Source organism: Eubalaena glacialis, chromosome 4 (genome assembly GCF_028564815.1).
Source record: "Eubalaena glacialis isolate mEubGla1 chromosome 4, mEubGla1.1.hap2.+ XY, whole genome shotgun sequence".
In the NCBI taxonomy this organism is placed as follows: domain Eukaryota; kingdom Metazoa; phylum Chordata; class Mammalia; order Artiodactyla; family Balaenidae; genus Eubalaena; species Eubalaena glacialis.
Genome location: NC_083719.1, coordinates 64,647,621 through 64,671,444, shown reverse-complemented (window position 1 = coordinate 64,671,444; position 23,824 = coordinate 64,647,621). Strand labels below are relative to the sequence as shown.

Genomic DNA, 23,824 nt, shown 5'->3' with positions numbered 1-23,824 from the left:
TCCTTTCTCTATGTCTGCGTCTTTATTCCTGTCCAGCCCCTAGGTTCTTCAGACCCTTTTTTTTTTTTAGATTCCATATATATGTGTTAGCATACAGTATTTGTTTTTCTCCTTCGGACGTACTTCACTCTGTATGACAGTCTCTAGGTCCATCCACCTCACTACAAATAACTCAATTTCGTTTCTTTTTATGGCTGAGTAATATTCCATTGTATATATGTGCCACATCTTCTTTATCTGTTCATCTTTCAATGGACACTTAGGTTGCTTCCATGTCCTGGCTATTGTAAATAGAGCTGCAAGGAACATTGGGGTACATGACTCTTTTTGAATTATGGTTTTCTCGGGGTATATGTCCAGTAGTGGGCTTGCTGGGTCGTATGGTAGTTCTATTTTTAGTTTTTTAAGGACCCTCCATACTGTTCTCCATCGTGGCTGTATCAATATACATTCCTACCAACAGTGCAAGAGGGTTCCCTTTTCTCCACACCCTCTCCAGCATTTATTGTTTGTAGATTTTTTGATGATGGCCATTCTAACAGGTGTGAGGTGATAACTCATTGTAGTTTTGATTTGCGTTTCTCTAATGATTAGTGATGTTGAGCATCCTTTCATGTGTTCGTTGGCAATCTGTATATCTTCTTTGGAGAAATGTCTGTTTAGGTCTTCTGCCCATTCTTGGATTGGGTTGTTTGGTTTTTTGATATTGAGCTTCATGAACTGCTTGTATATTTTGGAGATTAATCCTTTCTCAGTTCCTTCATTTGCAAATATTTTCTCCCATTCTGAGGGTTGTCTTTTCATCTTGTTTATGGTTTCCCTTGCTGTGCAAAAGCTTTTAAGTTTCATTAGGTCCCATTTGTTTATTGTTTTTATTTCCATTTCTCTAGGAGGTGCGTCAAAAAGGATCTTGCTGTGATTTATGTCATAGAGTGTTCTGCCTATGTTTTCCTCTAAGAGTTTTATAGTGTCTGGTCTTACATATAGGTCTCTAATCCATTTTGAGTTTATTTTTGTGTATGGTGTTAGGAACTGTTCTAATTTCATTCTTTTACATGTAGCTGTCCAGTTTTCCCAGCACCACTTACTGAAGAGGCTGTCTTTTCTCCATTGTATATTCTTGCCTCCTTTATCAAAGATAAGGTGACCATATGTTCATGGGTTTATCTCTGGGCTTTTTATCCTGTTCTATTGATCTATATTTCTGTTTCTGTGCCAGTACCATACTGTCTTAATTACTGTAGCTTTGTAGTATACTCTGGAGTCAGGGAGCCTGATTCCTGCAGCTCCATTTTTCTTTCTCAAGATTGCTTTGGCTATTTGGGGTCTTTTGTGTTTCCATACAAATTGTGAAATATTTTGTTCTAGTTCGGTGAAAAATGCCTTTGGTAGTTTGATAGGGATTGCACTGAATCTGTAGATTGCTTTGGATAGTACAGTCATTTTCACAATGTTGATTCTTCCAATCTAAGAACATGGTTTATCTCTCCATCTGTTTGTATCACCTTTAATTTCTTTCATCAGTGTCTTATAGTTTTCTGCATACAGGTCTTCTGTCTCCCTAGGTAGGTTTATTCCTAGATATTTTATTCTTTTTGTTGCAATGGTAAATGGGAGTGTTTCCTTAATTTCTCTTTCAGATTTTTCATCATTAGTGTATAGCAATGCAAGAGATTTCTGTGCATTGATTTTGTATCCTGCTACTATACCAAATTCATTGATTAGCTCTAGTAGTTCTCTGGTAGCATCTTTAGGATTCTCTATGTATAGTATCATGTCATCTGCAAACAGTGATAGTTTTACTTCTTTTTTTCCAATTTGTATTCCTTTTATTTCTTTTTCTTCTCTGATTGCTGTGGCTAAAACTTCCAAAACTATGTTGAATAATAGTGGTGAGAGTGGGCACCCTTGTCTTGCTCATGATCTTAGTGGAAATGGTTTCAGTTTTTCACCATTGACAACGATGTTGGCTGTGGGTTTGTCATATATGGCCTTTATTATGTTGAAGTAAGTTCCCTCTATGCCTACTTTCTTGAGGGTTTTTATCATAAATGGGTGTTGAATATTGTTGAAAGCTTTTTCTGCATCTATTGAGATGATCATATGGTTTTTATCCTTCAATTTGTTAATATGGTTTATCACATTGATTGATTGGCATATATTGAAGAATCCTTGCATTCCTGGGATAAACCCCACTTGATCATGGTGTGTGATGCTTTTAATGTGATGTTGGATTCTGTTTGCTAGTATTTTGTTGAGGATTTTTGCATCTATGTTCATCAGTGACATTGGCCTGTAGTTTTCTTTCTTTGTGACATCTTTGTCTGGTTTTGGTATCAGGGTGATGGTGGCCTCGTAGAATGAGTTTGGGAGTCTTCCTCCCTCTGCTATATTTTGGAGGAGTTTGAGAAGGATTGGTATTAGCTCTTCTCTAAATGTTTGACAGAATTCGCCTGTGATGCCATCTGGTCCTGGGCTTTTGTTTGTTGGAAGATTTTTAATCACAGTCTCACTTTCAGTGCTTGTGATTGGTCTGTTTGTATTTTCTATTTCTTCCTGGTTCAGTCTCAGAAGGTTGTGCTTTTCTAAGAATTTGTCCGTTTCTTCCAGGTTGTCCATTTTATTGGCATATAGTTGCTTGTAGTAATCTCTCATGATCCTTTGTATTTCTGCAGTGTCAGTTGTTACTTCTCCTTTTTCATTTTTATTCTACTCATTTGAGTCTTCTCCCTTTTTTTCTTGATGAGTTTGGCTAATGGTTTATCAATTTTGTTTATCTTCTCAAATAAACCGCTTTTAGTTTTATTGATCTTTGCCTATCGTTTCCTTCATTTCTTTTTCATTTATTTCTCATCTGATCTTTATGATTTCTTTCCTTCTGCTAACTTTGGGGTTTTTTTGTTCTTCTTTCTCTAATTGCTTTAGGTGTAAGGCTCGGTTGTTTATTTGAGATGTTTCTTGTTTCTTGAGGTAGCATTGTATTGCTATAAACTTCTTAGAACTGCTTTTGCTACATCCCATAGGTTTTGGGTCTTCGTGTTTTCATTGTCATTTGCTCCTAGGTATTTTTTGATTTCCTCTTTGATTTCTTCAGTGATCTCTTGCTTATTTAGTAGCATATTGTTTAGCCTCCATGTGTTTGTATTTTTTACAGATTTTTTTCCTGTAATTGATATCTAGTCTCATAGTGTTGTGATCAAAAAAGTTACTTGATACAATTTCAATTTTCTTAAATTTACCAAGGCTTGACTAGTGACCCAAGATATGGTCTATCCTGGAGAATGTTCCAAGAGCACTTGAGGAGAATGTGTATTCTGTTGTTTTTGGATGGAATGTCCTATAAATATCAATTAAGTCCATCTTGTTTAATGTATCATTTAAAGCTTGTGTTTCCTTATTTATTTTCATTTTGGATGATCTGTCCATTGGTGAAAGTGGGGTGTTAAAGTCCCTTACTATTATTGTGTTACTGTAGATTTCCCCTTTTATGGCTGTTAGCTTTTGCCTTATGTATTGAGGTGCTCCTTTGTTGGGTGCATAAATATTTACGATTGTTATATCTTCTTCTTGGATTTATCCCTGGATCATCATGTAGTGTCCTTCTTTGTCTCTCGTAATAGTCTTTATTTTAAAGTCTATTTTGTCTGATATGAGAATTGCTACTCCAGCTTTCTTTTGATTTCCATTTGCATGGAATATCTTTTTCCATCCCTTCACTTTCAGTCTGTATGTGTCCCTAGGTCTGAGGTGGGTCTCTTGTAGACAGCATATATACGGGTTTTGTTTTTGTATCCATTCAGCCAGTCTGTGTCTTTTGGTTGGAGCATTTAATCCTTTTACATTTAAGGTAATTATCAATACGTATGTTCCTATTACCATTTTCTTAATTGTTTTGGGTTTGTTATTGTAAGTCTTTTCTTTCTCTTGTGTTTCCTGCCTAGAGAAGTTCCTTTAGCATTTATTGTAGAGCTGGTTTGGTGGTGCTGTATTCTCTTAGCTTTTGCTTGTCTATGAAGGTTTTAATTTCTCTGTTGAATCTGAATGAGATCCTTGCTGGGTAGAGTAATCTCAGTTGTAGGTTTTTCCCTTTCATCACTTTAAATATGTCCTGCCACTCCCTTCTGGCTTACACTTTCTGCTGAAAAATCAGTTGTTAACCTTATGGGGATTCTCTTGTATGTTAATTGTTGCTTTTCCCTTGCTGCTTTTAATATTTTTTCTTTGTATTTAATTTTTGATAGTTTGATTAATATGTGTCTTGGCGTGTTTCTCCTTGGATTTATCCTGTATGGGACTATCTGCATTTCCTGGACTTGATTGATTATTTCCTTACCCATAGTAGGAAAATTTTCAACTATAATTTCTTCAAATATTTTCTCAGTCCCTTGTTTTTCCTCTTCTTCTTCTGGGAAACATATCATTCGAATGTTGGTGTGTTTAATGTTGTCCCAGAGGTCTCTGAGATTGTCCTCAATTCTTTTCATTTTTTTTGCTTTATTCTGCTCTGTAGTAGTTATTTCCACTATTTTATCTCCCAGGTCACTTATCCGTTCTTCTGTCTGTTATACTGCTGTTGATTCCTTCTAGAGAATTTTTAATTTCATTTATTGTGCTGTTCATCGTTTGTTTGCTCTTTAGTTCTTCTAGATCCTTGTTAAACGTTTCTTATATTTTCTCCATTCTATTTCCAAGATTTTGGATCATCTTTACTATCATTACTCTGAATTCTTTTTCAGGTAGACTGCCTATTTCCTCTCCATTTGTTTGGTCTGGTGGGTTTTTACCTTGCTGCTTCATCTGCTGTGTATTTCTCTGTCTTCTCATTTTGCTTAACTTACTGTGTTTGGGGTCTCCGTTTCGCAGGCTGCACGTTCGTAGTTCCCATTGTTTTTAGTGTCTGCTCCCAGTGGGTAAGGATGGTTCAGTGGGTTGTGTAGGCTTCCTGGTAGAGGGGACTGGTGCCTGCGTTCTGGTGGATGAGGCTGGATCTTGTTTTTCTGGTGGGCAGGACCACGTCTGGTGGTGTGTTTTGGGGTGTCTGTGAACTTATTATGATTTTAGGCAGCCTCTCTGCTAATGGGTGTGTTTCTGTTCCTGTCTTTCTAGTTGTTTGGCATAGGGTGTCCACCACTGTAGCTTGTTGGTCGTTGAGTGGAGCTGGGTCTTAGCGTTGAGATGGAGATCTCTGGGAGAGTTTTTGTCATTTGATATTATGTGGGGCTGGGAGGTGTCTGGTGGACCAATGTGCTGAACTCGGCTGTCCCACCTCAGAGGCTCAGGCCTGACACCCGGCCAGAGCACCAAGACCCTGTCAGCCACACATCTCAGAAAAAAAGGGAGAAAGAAAGGAAGGAAGGAAGGAAGAGATGGAGTGAGGGAAGGAGGAAGAGAGAAAAAAAGAATAAAATAAAATAAGTTATTAAAAATAAAAAAATTAAAAAGTAATTAAAATAGAGAGAAAGAAGAGAGTAACCAAACCAAAAAAGAAATCCACCAAGGATAACAAGCGCTAAACACTATAGTTAAAAACAAACAAACAAAATGGACAGTCAGAACCCTAGGACAAATGGCAAAAGCAAAGCTATACAGACAAATCACACAAAGAAGCATACACATACACGCTCACAAAAAGAGAAAAAGGAAAAAAAAATATATATATATATATATAAATTTAAAAAGGAAGAGAGCAACCAAATCAATAAATAAATCTACCAATGATAATAAGCTCTAAATACTAAACTAAGATAAACATAAAACCGGAACAAATTAGATGCAGAAAGCAAACCCCAAGTCTACAGCTGCTCCCAAAGTCCATCGCCTCAATTTTGGGATGATTCATTGTCTATTCAGGTATTCCACAGATGCAGGGTACATCAAGTTGATTGTGGAGGTTTAATCCGCTGCTCCTGAGGCTGCTGGGAGAAATTTCCCTTTCTCTTCTTTGTTCGCACAGCTCCTGGGGTTCAGCTTTGGATTTGGCCCTGCCTCTGCTTGTAAGTTTCCTGAGGGCGTCTGTTACCCACCCAGACAGGACAGGGTTAAAGGAGCGGCTGATTAGGGGGCTCTGGCTAACTCATGCTGGGGGGAGGGGGGTATGGAAGGCGGGGCGAGCCTGCGGCGGCAGAGGCCAGTGTGACGTTGCAACAGCCTGAGGTATGCCGTGTGTTATCCCGGGGAAGTTGTCCCTGGATCACGGGACCCTGGCAGTGGCGGGCTGCACAGGCTCTAGGGAGGGGAGGTATGGATAGTGACCTGTGCTTGCACACAGGCTTCTAGGTGGCTGCAGCAGCAGCCTTAGCATTTCGTGCCCATTTCTGGTGTCCGCGCTGAGAGCCACGGCTCACGCCCAACTCTGGAGCTCCTTTAGGCGGTGCTCTGAATTCCCTCTCCTCACACACCCTGAAACAATGGTCTCTTGCCTCTTAGGCAGGTCCAGACTTTTTCTTGGACTCCCTCCCGGCTAGCTGTGGCTCACTAGCCCCCTCCAGGCTGTGTCCATGCAGCCAACCCCAGTCCTCTCCCTGGGATGTGACCTCCAAAGCCCAAGCCTCAGCTCCCAGCCCCCGCCCGCCCTGGCCGGTGAGCAGACAAGCCTCTCAGGCTGGTGAGTGCTGGTCAGCACCGATCCTCTGTGCGGGAATCTCTCCACTTTGCCCTCTGCACCCCTGTTGCTGAGCTCTCCTCCATGGCTCCAAAGCTTCCCCACCACCACCACCCCCATCCCTGCCAGTGAAGGGGCTTCCTAGTGTGTGGAAATTTTTCCTCCTTCACAGCTCCCTCGCCAAAGTGCAGGTCCCATCCCTATTCTTTTGTCTGTTTTTCCTTTTTTCTTTTGCCCTACCCAGGTACCTGGGGAGTTTCTTGCCTTTTGGGAAGTCTGAGGTCTTCTGCCAGCGTTCAGTAGGTGTTCTGTAGGAGTTGTTCCACATGTAGATGTAGTTTTGATGTATTTGTGGGGAGGAAGGTGATCTCCACGTCTTACTCCTCTGCCATCTTGAAGGCGCCCCCCCCAAATTTTCCCTTTTTATAAGGACATCAGTCATATAGGATTAGGGGTCCATCCTACTCCAGGGGGATCTCATCTCAACTAATTACACCCTATTTTCAAATAAGGTCACATTCTGAGGTACCAGATTTGGTGAGGGACACAAATCAACCCATAAAAGAACTATTTTGGCAATAACCACATCTATGGTGATGGCTTTACCCTGATTTAGTCACTTTTCCCCAGTATGTTTATAAACAGAATAGAAAAAAACTTGAAGAAATCAGAAAGGTAATAAAAACTTGTGGATAAAATGAGCTCTGTCAGAGACAGTTTATGATGGTGCCTTTGGATCCTGATTTCTCAGCTATGGGGCTCTTGAGCTTTGCCTCACAGTAGCCTCTGGGCCTGGCCTTTCTCCTGAGAGACAGCACTCTCCTTTATATTCAGCCCATACACAGATGAAAGTTCCCTTTCTTTTCTCCTTTCTTCCTATTCCCTGATAGCAGCTAGAATTTCCAGAGGAAGTTTGACTAAAAGCTAAGAAAAGAACCCGGTGAGTTTGAAAGCACAGATTTCTGATCTTAAGAAAAATAAATGCTAGCCCCATCTAGGGCTAATTTAATCCCTCTACTAAGTTGTGGTCTTCTATGGCCTCTATGAATGTGTTGTGTATTCACTGAGGTCTGGCTGGAGGAAACACCAGATTCCTAGTGCTGTATGAGCTCTTGGAACTGTATACCTTACAATAACTGTTTCTTCCTCAGAAGCTGTTCTTTTCTGGCTTTGTCAGATTTCACCCTACACATGCTCAGACTGGTATCAACCCAAACACTCAACAGGAACAATATGCACATACCTGGAATTCTTTCCTTTTGTAGCTCCCTCCTTTCTGGGACAATCTCAGCTGCCTTGATCTCCTTGATTTCTGGTTCTTCAATTCAGCAAGTTTCCATTTCCTCTCCTTGATCATAGTCTGGGAATTAGCTGCAGGCTGAGAACCCAGGAAATGCAAGTGCTCCCTTCATTTATCTCCCTTTCCTTGGAGATCACAGGTCTGTGTTGCCTGTTGTCCTATGTGTGAAAATAGTTACTTCCTATACTTGGTCCAATTTTCCAGTTGTTTTCATAGGATGTAATTCCAATCTGACCCACTCTGTAATGACACAAAGTGAAATTCTCCCTGGCATATGTTTTTGAGACATTTGGCCATCGTACATAACTAAATTAACTGTTCTAATAGAAGACAATGTTTGGAACTTGTTTTAACTCTCCAGAATTGTTGCTTTGTTTTTACTATTAGTTGTCTATTCTATTTTTCATTTGCCTATTTTTCTGAAAGTAGAAAGCTATGTGGGGTTGAGAGTTGTTAGGGGTTGAAAATGGATGGTTTAAATTTGGTTAATCACCATCTAGTTAACTTACGTTTACCATGCAAATACTAATTTGGTTTCATAAGTTAAGTGAATCACCGATTGATGATTATTTTTGTGCATGATGTACTTGGCGAAGATGTAGAAATAGATATTATCATTGATAACACAGTGCTGAACTAAGATGCCCGAGGTTGCCCACTATTTCAAGAAGGTAGTATTATTTCTCTGGGCTATGTTCCCGAGTTTACCTACACTTCTGCAGTGTGTGATCATAAGGACCAGAGCTTCAGAGTTCTTCACATGGGGAAATCCAGTCCACTGTGGAGTCACCATAAAATGTCTCAACTACTTTCTTGCTATTCCTGAAAAAGAAAACTCCTGAAAGAGGAAACAAAGCTGCAAATAACATGACTGCAAATAACATTCTGTCCATGTCAACTTGGTTATAAAACTGAGACTAAAGATTAAAAAAAAAGTTATGGTGCATCTCTCTGATGGGCTATAAGGAATTCATTAATATCTTGTTTTCAAAAGCACATTTAGTAATAGTGGGATTAGAAAACGCTTATCATATAAATGCCAAAAAATTTCATTATAATATAAAATTGTAAATACAGTATGATAATCTTTTATGTGTGTGTATACACACATACAGACACAACCAGATACATATAGATACATTTCATACATATGTATATATATAAAACTGGAAGAAATTTTATATAAAGGTTAGTTACTATTAATCTGAGTGATGGAATTACTGATAACATTTACTCTTGATTGTCAGATTCCATCTTTATCATTTATCTATTTTTACACTTACCAAATTTTCCATGGTAAATATATATTTTTCTATAATCAGAAAAAAATTTTTTTTCCAATTTTATAGAAAATCATTGAGAGGACAGTATTGGTTAAAAGTAAATTGAAATGCTGGCTTTATTCAAAAAACAAAACAATGGTGAAGTGCATAAATGAATTTTGAATGCTGCAGTCTCATCTGTTGTCTAGACGGCTGAAAAGTTTTGAATTTATTTTTCTTTCCTTTTTAGATCAGCATCAAGGTCACAGTACAGGACATGTTCACTGGCATTGAGAAACTTGTTAGTGTGGCTTTTTCTACGTTTGTAGCCAAACCAGTTGGAAAAGAAAAGGTAAATTTCTTTGTGAAGAGTATCTAGCATGTAATTCAGGGACATATCAACAGAAGTGTCAGCATCAGAATTATTATGGAATAAGGGACATTTCTTTTTACTGTGAGATATACTTTCCCAAGATTTGTTACCAATACTTATCATAATTTTCACCAATATTTATGTGGTAATATCATAGTATTAACTGCCTTAGAGAAAATGAGAGATGTAGCCAGTTTGTGAAAGAGAAAAAAAACATTGTGTTTTAAATGATCTGAAGGTCATGTCAGTTTCCCCACAATATTGCTTGCTGGTTTAGTTCTTTTCTTTTGTGGTTATATAACTCAAAATTGAGTTAAAATATTTTTTTAAAGCAAGAGCATTTTAGCTAGCAGTTGTGTCTTATGGTCCAATCACTTTTTCATACCTAAAGGAATAATGTCAAAGTTGCTGAGTTATTGAAGTTTAAACATAAGCTGCAGGGCATATAGGGTAAAAACACCCTTAAAAGAAATATGTTGGCCTGATGTGGGTGCCCAGTGGGCTTGCCTGGCTTTGGCCCAGAGCAGCGTGTCCCTTGTCTGCTACGGACTTACTCATAATTTCTTGGCTTTTCTTTTTAGGGTCAGAGTGCCTAGGGGAGGATCCACATTTAGTCTAAGCATTATTTTTTTTAACATTTTATTTATTTAGTTAGTTTATAGAGCAAGTTCTTATTAGTTATCTATTTTATACATATTAGTGTATATAGGTCAATCTCAATCTCCCAATTCATCCCACTGCCACCCCCCCACCCACTCTTTCCCCCCTTGGTGTCCATAAGTTTCTTCTCTATGTCTGTGTCTCTATTTCTGCCTTGCAAACCGTTTTATCTGTACAATTTTTCTAGATTCCACATATATGCTTTAATATACGATATTTGTTTTTCTCATTCTGACTTACTTCACTCCGTATGACAGTCTCTAGGTCCACCCATGTCTCTACAAATGACCCAATTTCATTCCTTTTTATGGCTGAGTAATATTCCATTGTATATATGTACCACATCTTCTTTATCCATTCGTCTGTTGATGGGTATTTAGGTTGCTTCCATGACCTGGCTATTGTAAATAGTGCTGTAATGAACATTGGGGTGCATGTGTCTTTTTGAATTATGGTTTTCTCTGAGTATATGCCCAGTAGTGGGATTGCTGGGTCATATGGTAATTCTATTTTTAGTTTTTTAAGCTCCATACTGTTCTCCGTAGTGGCTGTATCAGTTTACATGCCCATCAACAGTGCAAGAGGGTTCCCTTTTCTCCACACCCTCTCCAGCATTTGTTGTTCGTAGATTTTCTGATGATGCCCATTCTAACTGGTGTGAGATGATACCTCATTGTAGTTTTGATTTGCAATTCCTCTAAGAATTAGTAATGTTGAGCAGCTTTACATGTGCTTCCTGGCCATCTGTATGTCTTCTTTGGAGAAAAGTCTATTTAGGTGTTCTGCTCATTTTTGGATTGGGCTGTTTGTTTTTTGAATATTGAGCTGCATGAGCTATTTATATATTTTGGAGATTTATCCTTTGTCTGTTGATACGTTTGCAAATATTTTCTCCCATTCTGAGGGTTGTCTTTTTGTCTTGTTTGTAGTTTCCTTTGCTGTGCAAAAGTGTTTAAGTTTCATTAGGTCCCATTTGTTTATTTTTGTTTTTATTTCCATTACTCTAGGAGGTGGGTCAAAAAAGATGTTGCTGTGATTTATGTCAAAGAGTCTTCTTCCTATGTTTTCCTCTAAGAATTTTATAGTGTCCGGTCTTACATTTAGGTCTTTAATCCATTTTGAGTTTATTTTTGAGTATGGTGTTAGGGAGTGTTCTAATTTCATTCTTTTACATGTAGCTGTTCAGTTTTCCAAGCACCACTTATTGAAGAGACTGTTTTTTCTCCACTGTATATCCTTGCTACCTTTGTCATAGATTAGTTGACAACAGGTGTGTGGGTTTATCTCTGGGATTTCTATCCTGTTCCATTGAACTATATTTCTGTTTTTGTGCCAGTACCATATTGTCTTGATTACTGTAGCTTTGTAGTATAGTCTGAAGTCAGGGAGTCTGATTCATCCAGTTCTGTGTTTTTCCCTAAAGATTGCTTTGGCTATTCGGGATCTTTTGTGTCTCCATACAAATTTTAAAATTTTTTGTTCTAGTTCTGTAAAAAATGCCACTGGTAATTTGATAGGGATTGCATTGAATCTCTGGATTGCTTTGGGTAGTATAGTCATTTTCACAATATTGATTCTTCCAATCCAAGAACATGGTATATCTCTCCATCTGTTTGTGACATTTTTGATTTCTTTCATCAGTGTCTTATAGTTTTCTGAATACAGGTCTTTTACCTCCTTAGGTAGGTTTATTCCTAGGTATTTTATTCTTTTTGTTGCAATGGTGAATAGGATTGTTTCCTTAACTTCTCTTTCTGAACTTTCATTGTTAGTGTATAGGAATGCAAGAGATTTCTGTGCATTAATTTTGTATCCTGAAACTTTACCAAAATCATTGATTAGCTGTAGTTGTTTTCTGGTGTCATCTTTAGGATTATCTATGTATAGTATCATGTCATCTGCAAACAGTAACAGTTTTACTTCTTCTTTTCCAATTTGTATTCCTTTCCTTTGTTTTTCCTCTCTGATTGCTGTGGCTAGGACTTCCAAAACTATGTTGAATAATAGTGGTGAGAGTGTACATACTTGTCCTGTTCCTGATCTTAGATGAAATGCTTTCAGTTTTTCACCATTGAGAATGATGTTTGCTGTGGGTTTGTCATATATGGGCTTTATTATGTTGAGGTAGGTTCCCTCTATGCCCACTTTGTGGAGAGTTTTTATAATAAAATGGGTGTTGAATTTTGTCAAAAGCTTTTGCTGCATCTATTGAGATTATCATATGGTTTTTATCCTTCAATTTGTTAATATGGTGTATCACATTGAATGGTTTATGTATATTGGAGAATCCTTACATTCCTAGGATAAACCCCACTTAATCATGGTGTATGATCTGTTTAATGTGTTGTTGGATTCTGTTTGCTAGTATTTTGTTGAGGATTTCTGCATCTAAATTCATCAGTGATATTGGTCTGTAATTTTCTTTTTTTGTAGTATCTTTGTCTGCTTTTGGTATCAGGGTGATGGTGGCCTCATAGAATGAGTTTGGGAGTGTTCCTTCCTCTGCAATTGTTTGGAAGAGTTTGAGAAGGATGGGTGTTAGTTCTTCTCTAAATGTTTGATAGAATTCACCTGTGAAGCCATCTGGTCCTGGACTTTTGTTTGTTGGAAGATTTTTAATCACAGTTTCAATTTCATTACTTGTGATCAGTCTGTTCATATTTTCTATTTCTTCCTGGTTCAGTCTTGGAAGGTTATACGTTTCTAAGAATTTGTCCATTTCTTCCAGGTTATCCATTTCATTGGCATAGTGTTGCTGGTAGTAGTCTCTTAGGATGCTTTGTATTTCTGTGGTGTCCGTTGTAACTTCTCCTTTTTCATTTCTAATTTTATTGATTTGAGTCCTCTCCCTCTTTTTCTTGATGAGTCTGGGTAAAGGTTTATCAATTTTGTTTATCTTCTCAAAGAACCAGCTTTTAGTTTTATTGATCATTGCTATTGTTTTCTTTATTTCTATTTCATTCTGTTGCATCACATTTCCAGGTTTCTGGAGGTCAGGTAGAGCTTTATTCTGACTTATTGATTTTTTCAGTTTGCTTATTAGACAATGTTTTCACCATGTGTTGAAATTTCCAAATTGGGAATATCTCTTGGTACATGATAGCTTTCTCTAGAACATCTTTATTCTCTCCCTTTGACAGATTATTTTTGCAAAAGGTAGAAAGCATTTCTTGATAAGAATTTAGTGGAGTGAAAATCCCTCTCCTCACTCATTAATCTGAAGAATTTTTAATTTTGTAGTTCTGTTGAAAAATTTTTAAATCAGGGAAAATTAATATTTGGAAAATTTTTTAAGGCACATATTATATGAACAAATAATTAAGTCTATGTTGATTTTTTTTAGTTTAAAAAATATTTTAAGAAAAAAATTAAGTCAAAATAAAATGTGTATATAAACACCCATAAATGCTCTATTTACTTTGAGTTAGAAAACAATGTAGCATATCATTTGTTTTTGCAAAATTCATGTTGTGCTTTTATAATTTAACAGGGCAATGAAAGACAAATGTTTTTCTTTCTCTAGATTCATTTAAAACCAGTCACACTTCTAACTGAACAAGATCATGTGGAACATAATCTGGCTTCTGAGAGAAGGAAAGTTCGATTACAACATGAAGATACTTTTAAAAACTTGATGAAGGAAAGTGGCAAGTTTGATGGTCAGTAAATCTACTTACAGGAACTTTAATTATATGACTGTGGCCTAGCATGTGATCTATCCTGGAGAATGTTCCATGTGCACTTGAGAAGAATGTGTATTCTGCTGCTGTGTTGATCCTTTCCAGTAATGAGAAAGAAAACCAGAGATAGAATAACCTCAATTCAGGTCAGAGTTCCTGACTAGAAAATGTGGGATAAATGTAAAATTGTCCAAGCAGAATGACACAATACTTAATGAACATCCAAAGTACAAGAATTGAAATTGACCTCCAGATGAGTATGCCCCTATTTGGAAGCCTGTAGAAAGGGTGACATTTGTTTATTGTACTTAACATGGGTACACAGCCAGAGCTGTGAGCCTAGACTGGACTCTAAACCTGGAAGAGCCCTATTTCCCCATTGATTGGCAATTACCTCCAAATAGGCATACTTCTGCACCAAGGTCCCCTATACTCAATATATTTCTGCGTAGATGTCATAGCTGATGCTTATACACATAAGACCTGCCCTAGTACGCTCCTCTATGTGTCCCAGTGTAGGCCATGTATGTCTTCATAGGAATCAAGTAGCTTTTTCTTTAGTTATCCCCCAGAAAAGGAGTTGCCTTATATTTGAGTCTTTACAATGTCTCTCACAGTATAAGGTCCTCTCTTAATTTTTTATTTTATCCTGGTAACACAATATTCAAACAAGTATGCACCTTTCTTTTTTCATTTAACAATATAGTTTACAGATAATTTATATTAATTTATTTTGAAACAAAAAAGTACCATTTGAGTAAGAGAAATTAACCTTTAAAAATCTCAATCAATACTAGTTTTGGATGTTTATAGAAAATTATCTAACAAAATCAGTACTTTAAAAAGAAGTTGGAAGGGATTTAAAACTTCATATGCTTTTTAAGGATCACTTTAGGAAGCAATCCAATTCTGATTACAGCACTATGGTGGACTTGGAGTCTGAAAAAAACTAAAATTTCTGGATGAAATATTTACAAACATCTTTGCAAACACATCTCAGCAGGCAAAAAAATAAGAGAAAGCCTTGAAGTCCACAAATGATTAGAAACACAAATTCAGCAGTGTAAGGAGATACAAGAGTTGGCATTTACTCAGGAGGAACCTGTATGTGCCAGACCTAGAGCTGTGTTTTAATGGGCCTGCCAGGGCTCAGGAGACACAGTCAGGTGGAAGGTTGGATCAAGGAACCATACCTGGAGCTGCAACACCCCCAAAATGATACCCTCAGTGGGTCAACTGGAAAAATCCCACCCCTCAGAGAGCTCTGGTAGGGATGCTTTCCACTTAGCCCTAGGTGGAATGGGAAAAAAATGTTTCTCTTTGAGGATTCAATCACAACTACATTCTCAAGCAGATTTGGTGTCAGAATTCACATAATTTGTTTGGCCCAAAACAGACCAAGTGATACTTAGTGTGAAGTGGTACTGTGCTACCTACCCACGGGTGATCTGCAGCCACAAATGCAAATCCTCTGTGAAGAAATGACTTTAAGCCCAGCCCTTAAGAACTGTCACAGATAAAGATCCAAGGAATGTGAGTTCCTAGTCAAAAATCATAAAAGACAAAAATAAGTCACCTAAATCCAGAAAAGCACCAGACCATAGAATGAGGCCCACAAAGACTACAGATACTGAATTTACCATATAAAGAATTTGCAGTAAGAACATTAATATATTTTAAGAAAAGAGTATCAAAGGTATTATATAGGAACAAGAAAATGACCTAGACTACTTGACAAAGAAGCAAAAGGAATTTCTATAAAAAAGAATATATAATAATTAAAATTTGAAACTCAATGAATGGGACTTCCCTGGTGGCACAGTGCTTAAGAAGCTGCCTGCCAGTGCAAGGGACACGGGTTCGATCCCTGGTCTGGGAAGTTCCCACATGCCATGGAGCAACTAAGCCTGTGTGCCACAACTACTGAGCCTGCGAGCCACAACTACTGAGTCCACACGCCGCAACTACTGAAGCCCGCACACCTAGAGCCCATGTTCCTCAACAAGAGAAGCCACCGCAATGAGAAGCCCGTGCACCACAATGAAGAGTAGCCCCGGCTCGCCACAACTAGAGAAAGCCCGCGCGCAGCAATGAAGACCCAATGCAGACAAAAAAAATAAATAAATAATTTTTTTAAAAACTCAATGAATGAATTAAACAGTATCTAAGACAGTAAACTGGAAAAGTAAATCTGAAGAAGTTACCTAGAATGCAGATGGATAGACAAAGAAATGGGAAATATATAAGAGAGATTAGGAGACACAGAGAATGGAGTAAGAAGTCTAACAAACATCTAATCAAAGTTCCAGGAAGAGAGGAGAAAAAGAAAGGGAGAGAAGTAACACTTGAAGCAAACAACATTGACATTTCATTAAAGGGTAACATGAAAGTTTCATATACATATGAAAAGATGTTGGACCTCATTATTAATCAGGAAAATGCAAATTATAACCTCCATGAGACACTATTTCACACCCACGAAAGTGGAAAAATTGAAGTATCCACAATAGTATTTAAGTGAAAATGGGGAGCAGTAGGAACTGTAATAAACAACAGACAGAAGTATAAATCAGTACAATCATTTTGTTACCTAAAAATATTCTGTTGTAAGGACTGTGAACGTGGAATAAATCAGCAAAGTTAAGTTTATTCATCCATTCATTCATTCAATAAATATTGACTGAGCACCCACATTCTGGAATTTTATTAGAATTTAAAAAAATTAGTCCCTGCCCAAAGGACCTTAGGATATAGGGGGTCAGATAGTCAAAGATCACACAAATAAACATAAAATTATAACCGTGAAAGAAAGGTACAAGTGGGAGCTCATAATAGTGGGGTTGCTGTGGTCAGAGAAGGCTTTTCTGAGGAAGTAGTGACTGAGATGGGCCAAGAGAGAATAGGAGGTAAGTGGAAGAAAGTGTGGGTGGCCAGTGAAACTGTCGCTGACAGAGGCAGCACCATGTACAAATGCCCTGATGTTGAGGGCAACATTTAGTTACAGCACCTGAAAAAGGGCTATTGTGGCTGGAACAAAGGGAGAGAGAGCTTGAGAGAGGAAGGGGTGGTAGGAGCAAATCAGACTAGCTGGGGCTGGAGAGATAGGCATAGGCCAGCCAGGAAAGGAAGGGCTTGGGGCCATAGGAATGATTTAGGTTCTTCTAATAGGCCAAGGGGAAGTCACTGCATGTTTTTAAGCAGGGGACTGAAATGATCAGTGGAATGAAGGGGAAAAAACATAAAAGAAAAATACCATCAATTAATGAAAAATATAATAATTAGATCAGGAAATGGAGTTAAATCTCTGTAACCACTCTTCTCTGCTCACTTATATGTGACTGTGATAAGAAAGGCTCCATTCCCGGGCATGTCTGTGCTCTCACACTGAAAGCTCAGCTGTGCCTCTGACGGTACAACCAGGATGGTGCCCTGCTCTGTAATTCTTTCTCCCACCTCCTCAACAATAGCACGTGAGATTTAAGCCTAGCTGGTGATTCCCTTGATGATGCAGGCAATATATCTGAATACGTTTTACTGCTTTGCCGCCAAAGTAAATGATTTCTCCATTGTTGAGAGTCAAAACCAATCGGTCAGTAAATGAAGCAGATATGATTCAAAAGAAGCAGAAAGACACTAAGAAGTACAATGTATTGTGTCTTTTCTGTTTGTGACTGCATTCATTACAAAACAGTAACTATGGGAGGCTATATTCCCATTCTGAAGTTTATCATACAGCAAACTATTCCAGATTTTCAGTGTCTGTGGCCCTTTAAAGCTCAAATCGCTTTCTTTTTAATAACTTTATTAACATACCATAAATGGCCCATACTTAAAGTGTACAACTTGATAGGTCTTGAGACATGTATACCCCCATGAAACCATCACCACAATCAAGATAATAACATATCCATCAATCCCCAAATTTCTTTCTGCCCTGACCTGCTCTGATCTGCCCCTCTTCCACCTGAAGCAACTCAAATTTAAACTTAAACATTCTTTTAATCAAAATTCTGGTTGACTTGTAAAACAGGTTGGAATACAATCTCTAAAATGCCCTTTCTGATCTGTGGTCTTATTCAATTCACTGTAAATAAAGCCTATTCATTTCTTCAGGAGTTTTAAGTCTTTGGTAATAATTTAATTTTTCTAAAAATCCCATGAGTTGAAGGAAAGGCTGTAGCCTCAGGTTCTGCATTTAACTCCACCATCTTTGTTCACATCCACCTTTCAGATCCCACTTGTGATGAAGAAGAAGGAACGGTTTCCACGATGGGCACCTCTGTGCAGAGCATTGAACTTGTCCTCCCACCCCATGCAAACCATCATGGAAATACATTTGGTGGCCAGATCATGGCTTGGATGGAGACGGTGGCTACTATTTCTGCAAGGTTCTTGGTTTGGACCTTTGGCTTGTGATCTTGAGACCAGTGGGGAGAGGACAGAAGGGTCTGAGGCTCAGCTATTGGGCAGTCAAGGAAACGAGTAGAGAACAATGTTGCCTTTTATCAAAATGAGAAAATGATAAGTCATTTTCCTGTTTACCTTAGAATTATTCTGTCCTTTTTTGAAGGTGAATGTTTAAATTCTTGGTTCAAAAATAAAAATGAAATGACAGTTCTTATACTTGATTCTGAATTATGACTGTTGATCTTATGACACTGCAACTCCTTGTCACATTACTTATGACAAAGTAGATGCAGGATAGAAATAGAAGATAGCCTTTACACTTAAAAATGGTCAAGATACAAACTTTTTTAAAGGCGGTTTACAATTAGGTCTGATCTCTGAAGGTGCTGGTTAGAATCATCATGGCCAAAGGATTAACTGAAAAATAAGATGAGAAAGAGGAAAGAACTTAGAAAAGTACTTTTAAATGCTCCTCAGTTTCAAAAAGGGTTCCTTTATTCTTAACGGAGCCATGTAGGTAATTGAGCAGCTTTAAAGAACACTGTGTTCTCTGAAAATGCATTTGAACAGGATCTGCCCTTCCAACAATTTTTGTAACCACTGAAAATTGTTAAGGTTTTATTTTCCCCAAATTAAAGGAATTTTATTATTAATATGTCTACAGTTATGACTATAATTAGAAACCTGTGGTTATCCTTCCTATAAATTGTGCACAAATATAAGAGCTTGTTTTTAAAATGACATTGTCACTCTTAATGACAATAAAGCATTTGAACCTGTTCTATTGTAAAGGCTTACAATATAATTAACTATGGCAGAGTCTGTTCACTTATTGTTGGCACAATTCTTTAGAGTAACTGGATGACTACAGTGGGAATCTAAAATGTAGAAAATTATGGAAGTAACTTTCTGAGATTAAATTTTCTTTATAGATTTCCAAAACTCCGCACACCACAAAAATCGTAAAATGTATTCTTTGTAGCCTTTCAGGCTTTGTGCAGCAATCCAGGTAATTTTTCTTTGGGGAAAAAAATTAGTCTTTGACATGCGGGTGAACTCAGGTAACAGTGAAGCCAAAGAATGCATGTGAATGGCACCAGCTGACAGTTCTCTTCACTGTGCCCCACTCCAACCTGGGAGTCACAGCTTTCTGCGATTGTAGTCATGAACTGTCAGGAGGAAAAAAAATCCCTCAAGTTAGAACAAACGACAGTGGTTTGTTTTTTGGAGATACTTCCATAGGGCACAAAACAAGAGCAGGACGGTCACCACAAGAGCAGGAGCGCCAGCATCTTGGTAAAGACCCCATGGCCTGGGGACGTGTGGCATTTCCTACAATATTTGCAGGTAATGTACAGGGCCACTCTCAACACACACAATCCAGTTATTCATTTCCCTCTGAGCCTGAACACTGGTCTATTGCATCCATTAAGCAAAGCAACAGTTCCTGAAAATATTTTGGAGAATGATCACTTTCTTCTCTCTCTCCTTCCCTTTGTTTCATCAGCCGCCTGTGTCGAGCGCATCCCCTTCTGAAGTCCGTGGACATGTTTAAGTTCCGGGGACCATCTACAGTTGGAGATCGTCTTGTCTTCAATGCCATTGTCAACAATACATTTCAGACCTGGTAAAGCATGTCTGGTGCTCTTAGGCTGCTATAAATGAATTCAAACTTGCACATAAGCAATATTTTTTGTTTTATTTCAATCTGGAGGTAAGTATAGTGACTACTTTAAAGAAATCAAGTTCCTTCTAATTTTTTTAAAACTTCACTTAATCTTCGAAATCCATGGACACACATTTTAACTCTCTGTTCCACTTCAGGCCTCCTTACACTGTTATGATAAGTTGGTTTTTGTCTCATAATAAGTGTGACTGTATGTCCTACTTGATCCAGGATGGTCTTGGTTTGCACCTGTCATAATTATTAATTCTTCCTTTCACTCTCAAAAGAGTCATGTGGTCAACCACTTCATAATGGACCTGTCATTTATCACCATGAAGTCCAAACCACTTCCCAGTTATTTTTATTATTCTTGATACACAAAGAAAAGATTTAATTTAGTATTTTTTTCTTTTTAAATGTAAAAAAGAACATCTGTGTTTCCTATCCAGTTTCAGTGTTCGATGCTTTTAAATTATAGGACTATTGTTTTTAGGAGAGAAAACTTGATTTTGGCACAATTTAACCACCCCCTCCCCCATTACCAAAATATGTTCATGAAGGTATATAAAGTTCCACTGGCCTTTTTACCACTTGAAAGTGGGAAAGTAAAGCAGAAATGCTCCCAGGAGCTTGTACATCAGATCAATCGACCTGATGAAATGGATGTTAACAGTTGCATAGATTAGCAGATGACAATGAAACCCAGGGTCCTCATTCTCTTCCTTGCCTGGAGGAGGTGGTGGGGCAGTGGGCAGAGTAGGCCTGGCATGCTCAGGTTCTCTGCCCACTGCCCTTGTCGCCCGTCTGCAGTGTCGAAGTGGGAGTACGCGTGGAGGCCTTTGACTGCCAGGAGTGGTCTGGGGGCCAGGGCCGTCATATCAACAGTGCTTTTCTCATTTATAATGCTGTCAATGATAAGGAAGAACTGATCACATTTCCCAGAATCAAACCGATGTCAAAGGTCAGTTATTAGCACGTGTGGTTCAGTAATCAGACCACTTATTCTGGGGAAGCTGTGGGTACAGAGCTCCACCCAGAATCTTTCCCTGCACTGGCAACAACCTCCATGTCTATTCCCCTTTGGTTTTCTTTCTTTTCTGCATCACAAAGTAAAGCAGTCTTTTTCTTCTTTTTCCAAATCACTCTAGTCATTTATTTAAATGGTGATGTCCTTGAAGACCTCACATCTACTCAGCCACATGCTGCTGTTGGAAGCAGCCACATGCTGCTGTTGGAAGCATATCGTCTTCCGTGTCTCATTTCTGACTCTCTTCTCCCACTTTACACCCAGTTCTCTATGCTGCTCTACACTCATCGGAATTAAGTCTTTCGGAATAAGCTGCCTTACTGCCAACTCTGACCTGAAGATAGTTCATGTAGAGACTCCTTGTCCCAATTAGCCTTTTCAACTGACTTAGGAGAGAGAAACTTAAGGATTGTAGTACTAAAATATTAGAAATTTATTGATTTTACTTTGTTTTTTATTTAAGGATGATTTTAGACGGTATCGTGGAGCTCTTGCACGCAAGAGAATTCGCCTAGGCAGGTAAGGGACTTAGGTGTAAGGATTTTATGGAATCTTCTGTCATCTGACAAATTACATAGCAAATAGCCCTCTCTGTGTCTCTATTCCCACATAATGTAAAAAGAGAAGGTCTGATGTTTTTTGACTGTGGAGACTACTGTGATGGAAATTGTTCTTTCTGATTGTTCCACCAGTAAAGGCAGCTTTTTAAAACTGCTGATTTCAGTTCAAGAAACTGTCATAGTTATTGCTGTGTGCTAAATACAGGGAAGAAAACTGTTATTTAATATTTTAATTTTTTTCCAGAAAATACATTATTTCCCACAAAGGAGAGGTTCCACTTTGCATACACTGGGATACTGGCAACCAGGTGACAGTTTTATGATCTGAAGTTCTTCATGTAAAATCACTTCATTACAAAAATGGAAATCCCCTCATTTAACTGACTCACGTTGTACCTACACAGGTTAGATGAAAAGGTGAATTATAGCAACCAGTCATCTCAAAATGAAACAAAACCAAGCTATCAGTAACTAGTTATCAGCCAGCTGCTTCACTGCCTTGTTTGAATTATATGTACAGTTCCTGAGTTACAGACTCTGGATGCTCTGCCATCAAATGCATTCAAGCAACATAGGACATTGAGATCTGGTGTTTCATCATAGCATGTGTTGAATGACATGCCCACTGGCTTGCATTTTTATAACACAATAGCAAAGTATTAGTCATTTTAATGTTTTTGACCATAAAATGTAAAGGGAAATCCAAGTTTACTTATTACCCGTTGATTACAAGTCATACTGAAGGGTGTTCTTGTCTTTGCTTAGGATACTAATTAAAATGATACTAATCTGATAAGTATATATGACTCACATTACCTGTCTGAATTCTGCATTAAGAGTTTGAGACAGAAATTATGCTCCTGTAACTTAGTTCTAACCTCAACATCATCACTTTGGCTCTAACAGTGCCCACTTTCTAAGCAGAAAATATTTGATCACATATCTGCACTGAACTCACAGCATTTCAAATATTTGTGTTTTAGGTATCCTTGAGTAATGGCAATGTGGAGGCTCTCAAAAGCCTGGCGGCCAAAAGTGGTTGGGAGGTTACCAGTGCTGTGGAAAAGGTAGGAGGCATCCAGGTATACACATAACCCATTGCCCATCACAAATGAAAGTTGTCATGGTAGTGGTTGTTCTGCTACTTCTGATGCTGCTTTTAAGAAGGAAAAAATGGAGATCAAGATGGCAGAGTACAAGGACACTGAGCTCACCTCCCACTACGAACACATCAAAAATACATCTACATGTGGAGCAATTCACACTGAAAACAAACTGGAGAGTGGCAGAAAGACTCATACAACAAACAAGGTTGTAGAGAAAGATCCACATGGAGTCAGGTAGGAGGGGAAGAGACGCAATCAGGTCAGGACCTGCATCCCTAGGAGAGGACACCTCAGCCCTGGGGTCTGATACCGGGAGAAGGAGTCCCCTTAGCTTGTTTAAAAACCAGTGGGACTAACAGGAAGGCTATAAGAAACCTAGACCCTGCTCTTAAAGAGCATACACATGCTTCCTTACTCCTGGGAACCAGGCAAAGGAAGCAGATTGAAACTTCCCAGGGCTCCGGCTGGTTTCCTGCAACCACCCCAGTGCACACCCTGGCCCATGCCACGCATCCACTCCAGCCCCTCTAGCTCCACTGCAGCTCCCCACTAGGGTGAAGGTTGCCACTGCTGAGGAGGTTGCACAGCTGGCGGAAATGGAGCCAGCCCAGACCAGGCACTGCATCTGAACAGGGCGAGGGCGGCCATTACTGGTGCTCGTGAAGGTGGTGGATCACGAGCAGTCTGGAGCTCTGACTGGTGTGCCAAGACTGCCTAGCACGTATCCCAGCCTACACCGGGTACCCACTCTGGGCCTTCTTGCTCCAGCACTTCTCCCCTCTGTGGTGATGGTGCCACTGCTGGAACAGGGGAGAGCGCACACTTAGATGGAACAGAACTAGCTTGGACCCAACCCTCAGGGCTTCTGTGCCAGCACCTTGGGACCCCCTCACTGCCCCCAATAGGGCAGTAATGGCCACTAAGCATAGGAGAAGCCCTAGCTCACAGCTAGCTCTGGCTTTAGCCCCTCCATAGCCAGCCCCCACTCCCACCAAGGTGATAGCTGCCAGCACACCCTGGGGGAAGATGTGACTCATGCTCACGTCAGATCCAGCTCTCCCACCAAAGCCACTGGGCAGATATGGACTGCATATGGACGTTCCCACACAAAGATACCCTTCAAGACCAGGATAAGTAACTGTTTCACCTAATTTCATAGAGACAGAGAAAGTTAGGCAAAAT

The 23,824-nt window shown here is 38.9% G+C and overlaps 1 protein-coding gene across 1 annotated transcript in view; it reads left to right on the top strand.

Moving 5' to 3' along the window:
- Positions 1 to 23,824, top strand: part of ACOT12 (acyl-CoA thioesterase 12) — a 55,753-nt gene that overhangs the window by 11,588 nt on the left and 20,341 nt on the right. Inside the window, exons 4-11 of the mRNA XM_061187962.1 lie at positions 9,414 to 9,515; positions 13,720 to 13,855; positions 18,108 to 18,264; positions 19,791 to 19,910; positions 20,760 to 20,910; positions 21,440 to 21,495; positions 21,781 to 21,844; positions 22,520 to 22,603. Of these exons, the coding sequence (XP_061043945.1) occupies positions 9,414 to 9,515; positions 13,720 to 13,855; positions 18,108 to 18,264; positions 19,791 to 19,910; positions 20,760 to 20,910; positions 21,440 to 21,495; positions 21,781 to 21,844; positions 22,520 to 22,603 (870 nt within the window). The remainder of the gene's footprint in view (positions 1 to 9,413; positions 9,516 to 13,719; positions 13,856 to 18,107; positions 18,265 to 19,790; positions 19,911 to 20,759; positions 20,911 to 21,439; positions 21,496 to 21,780; positions 21,845 to 22,519; positions 22,604 to 23,824) is intronic.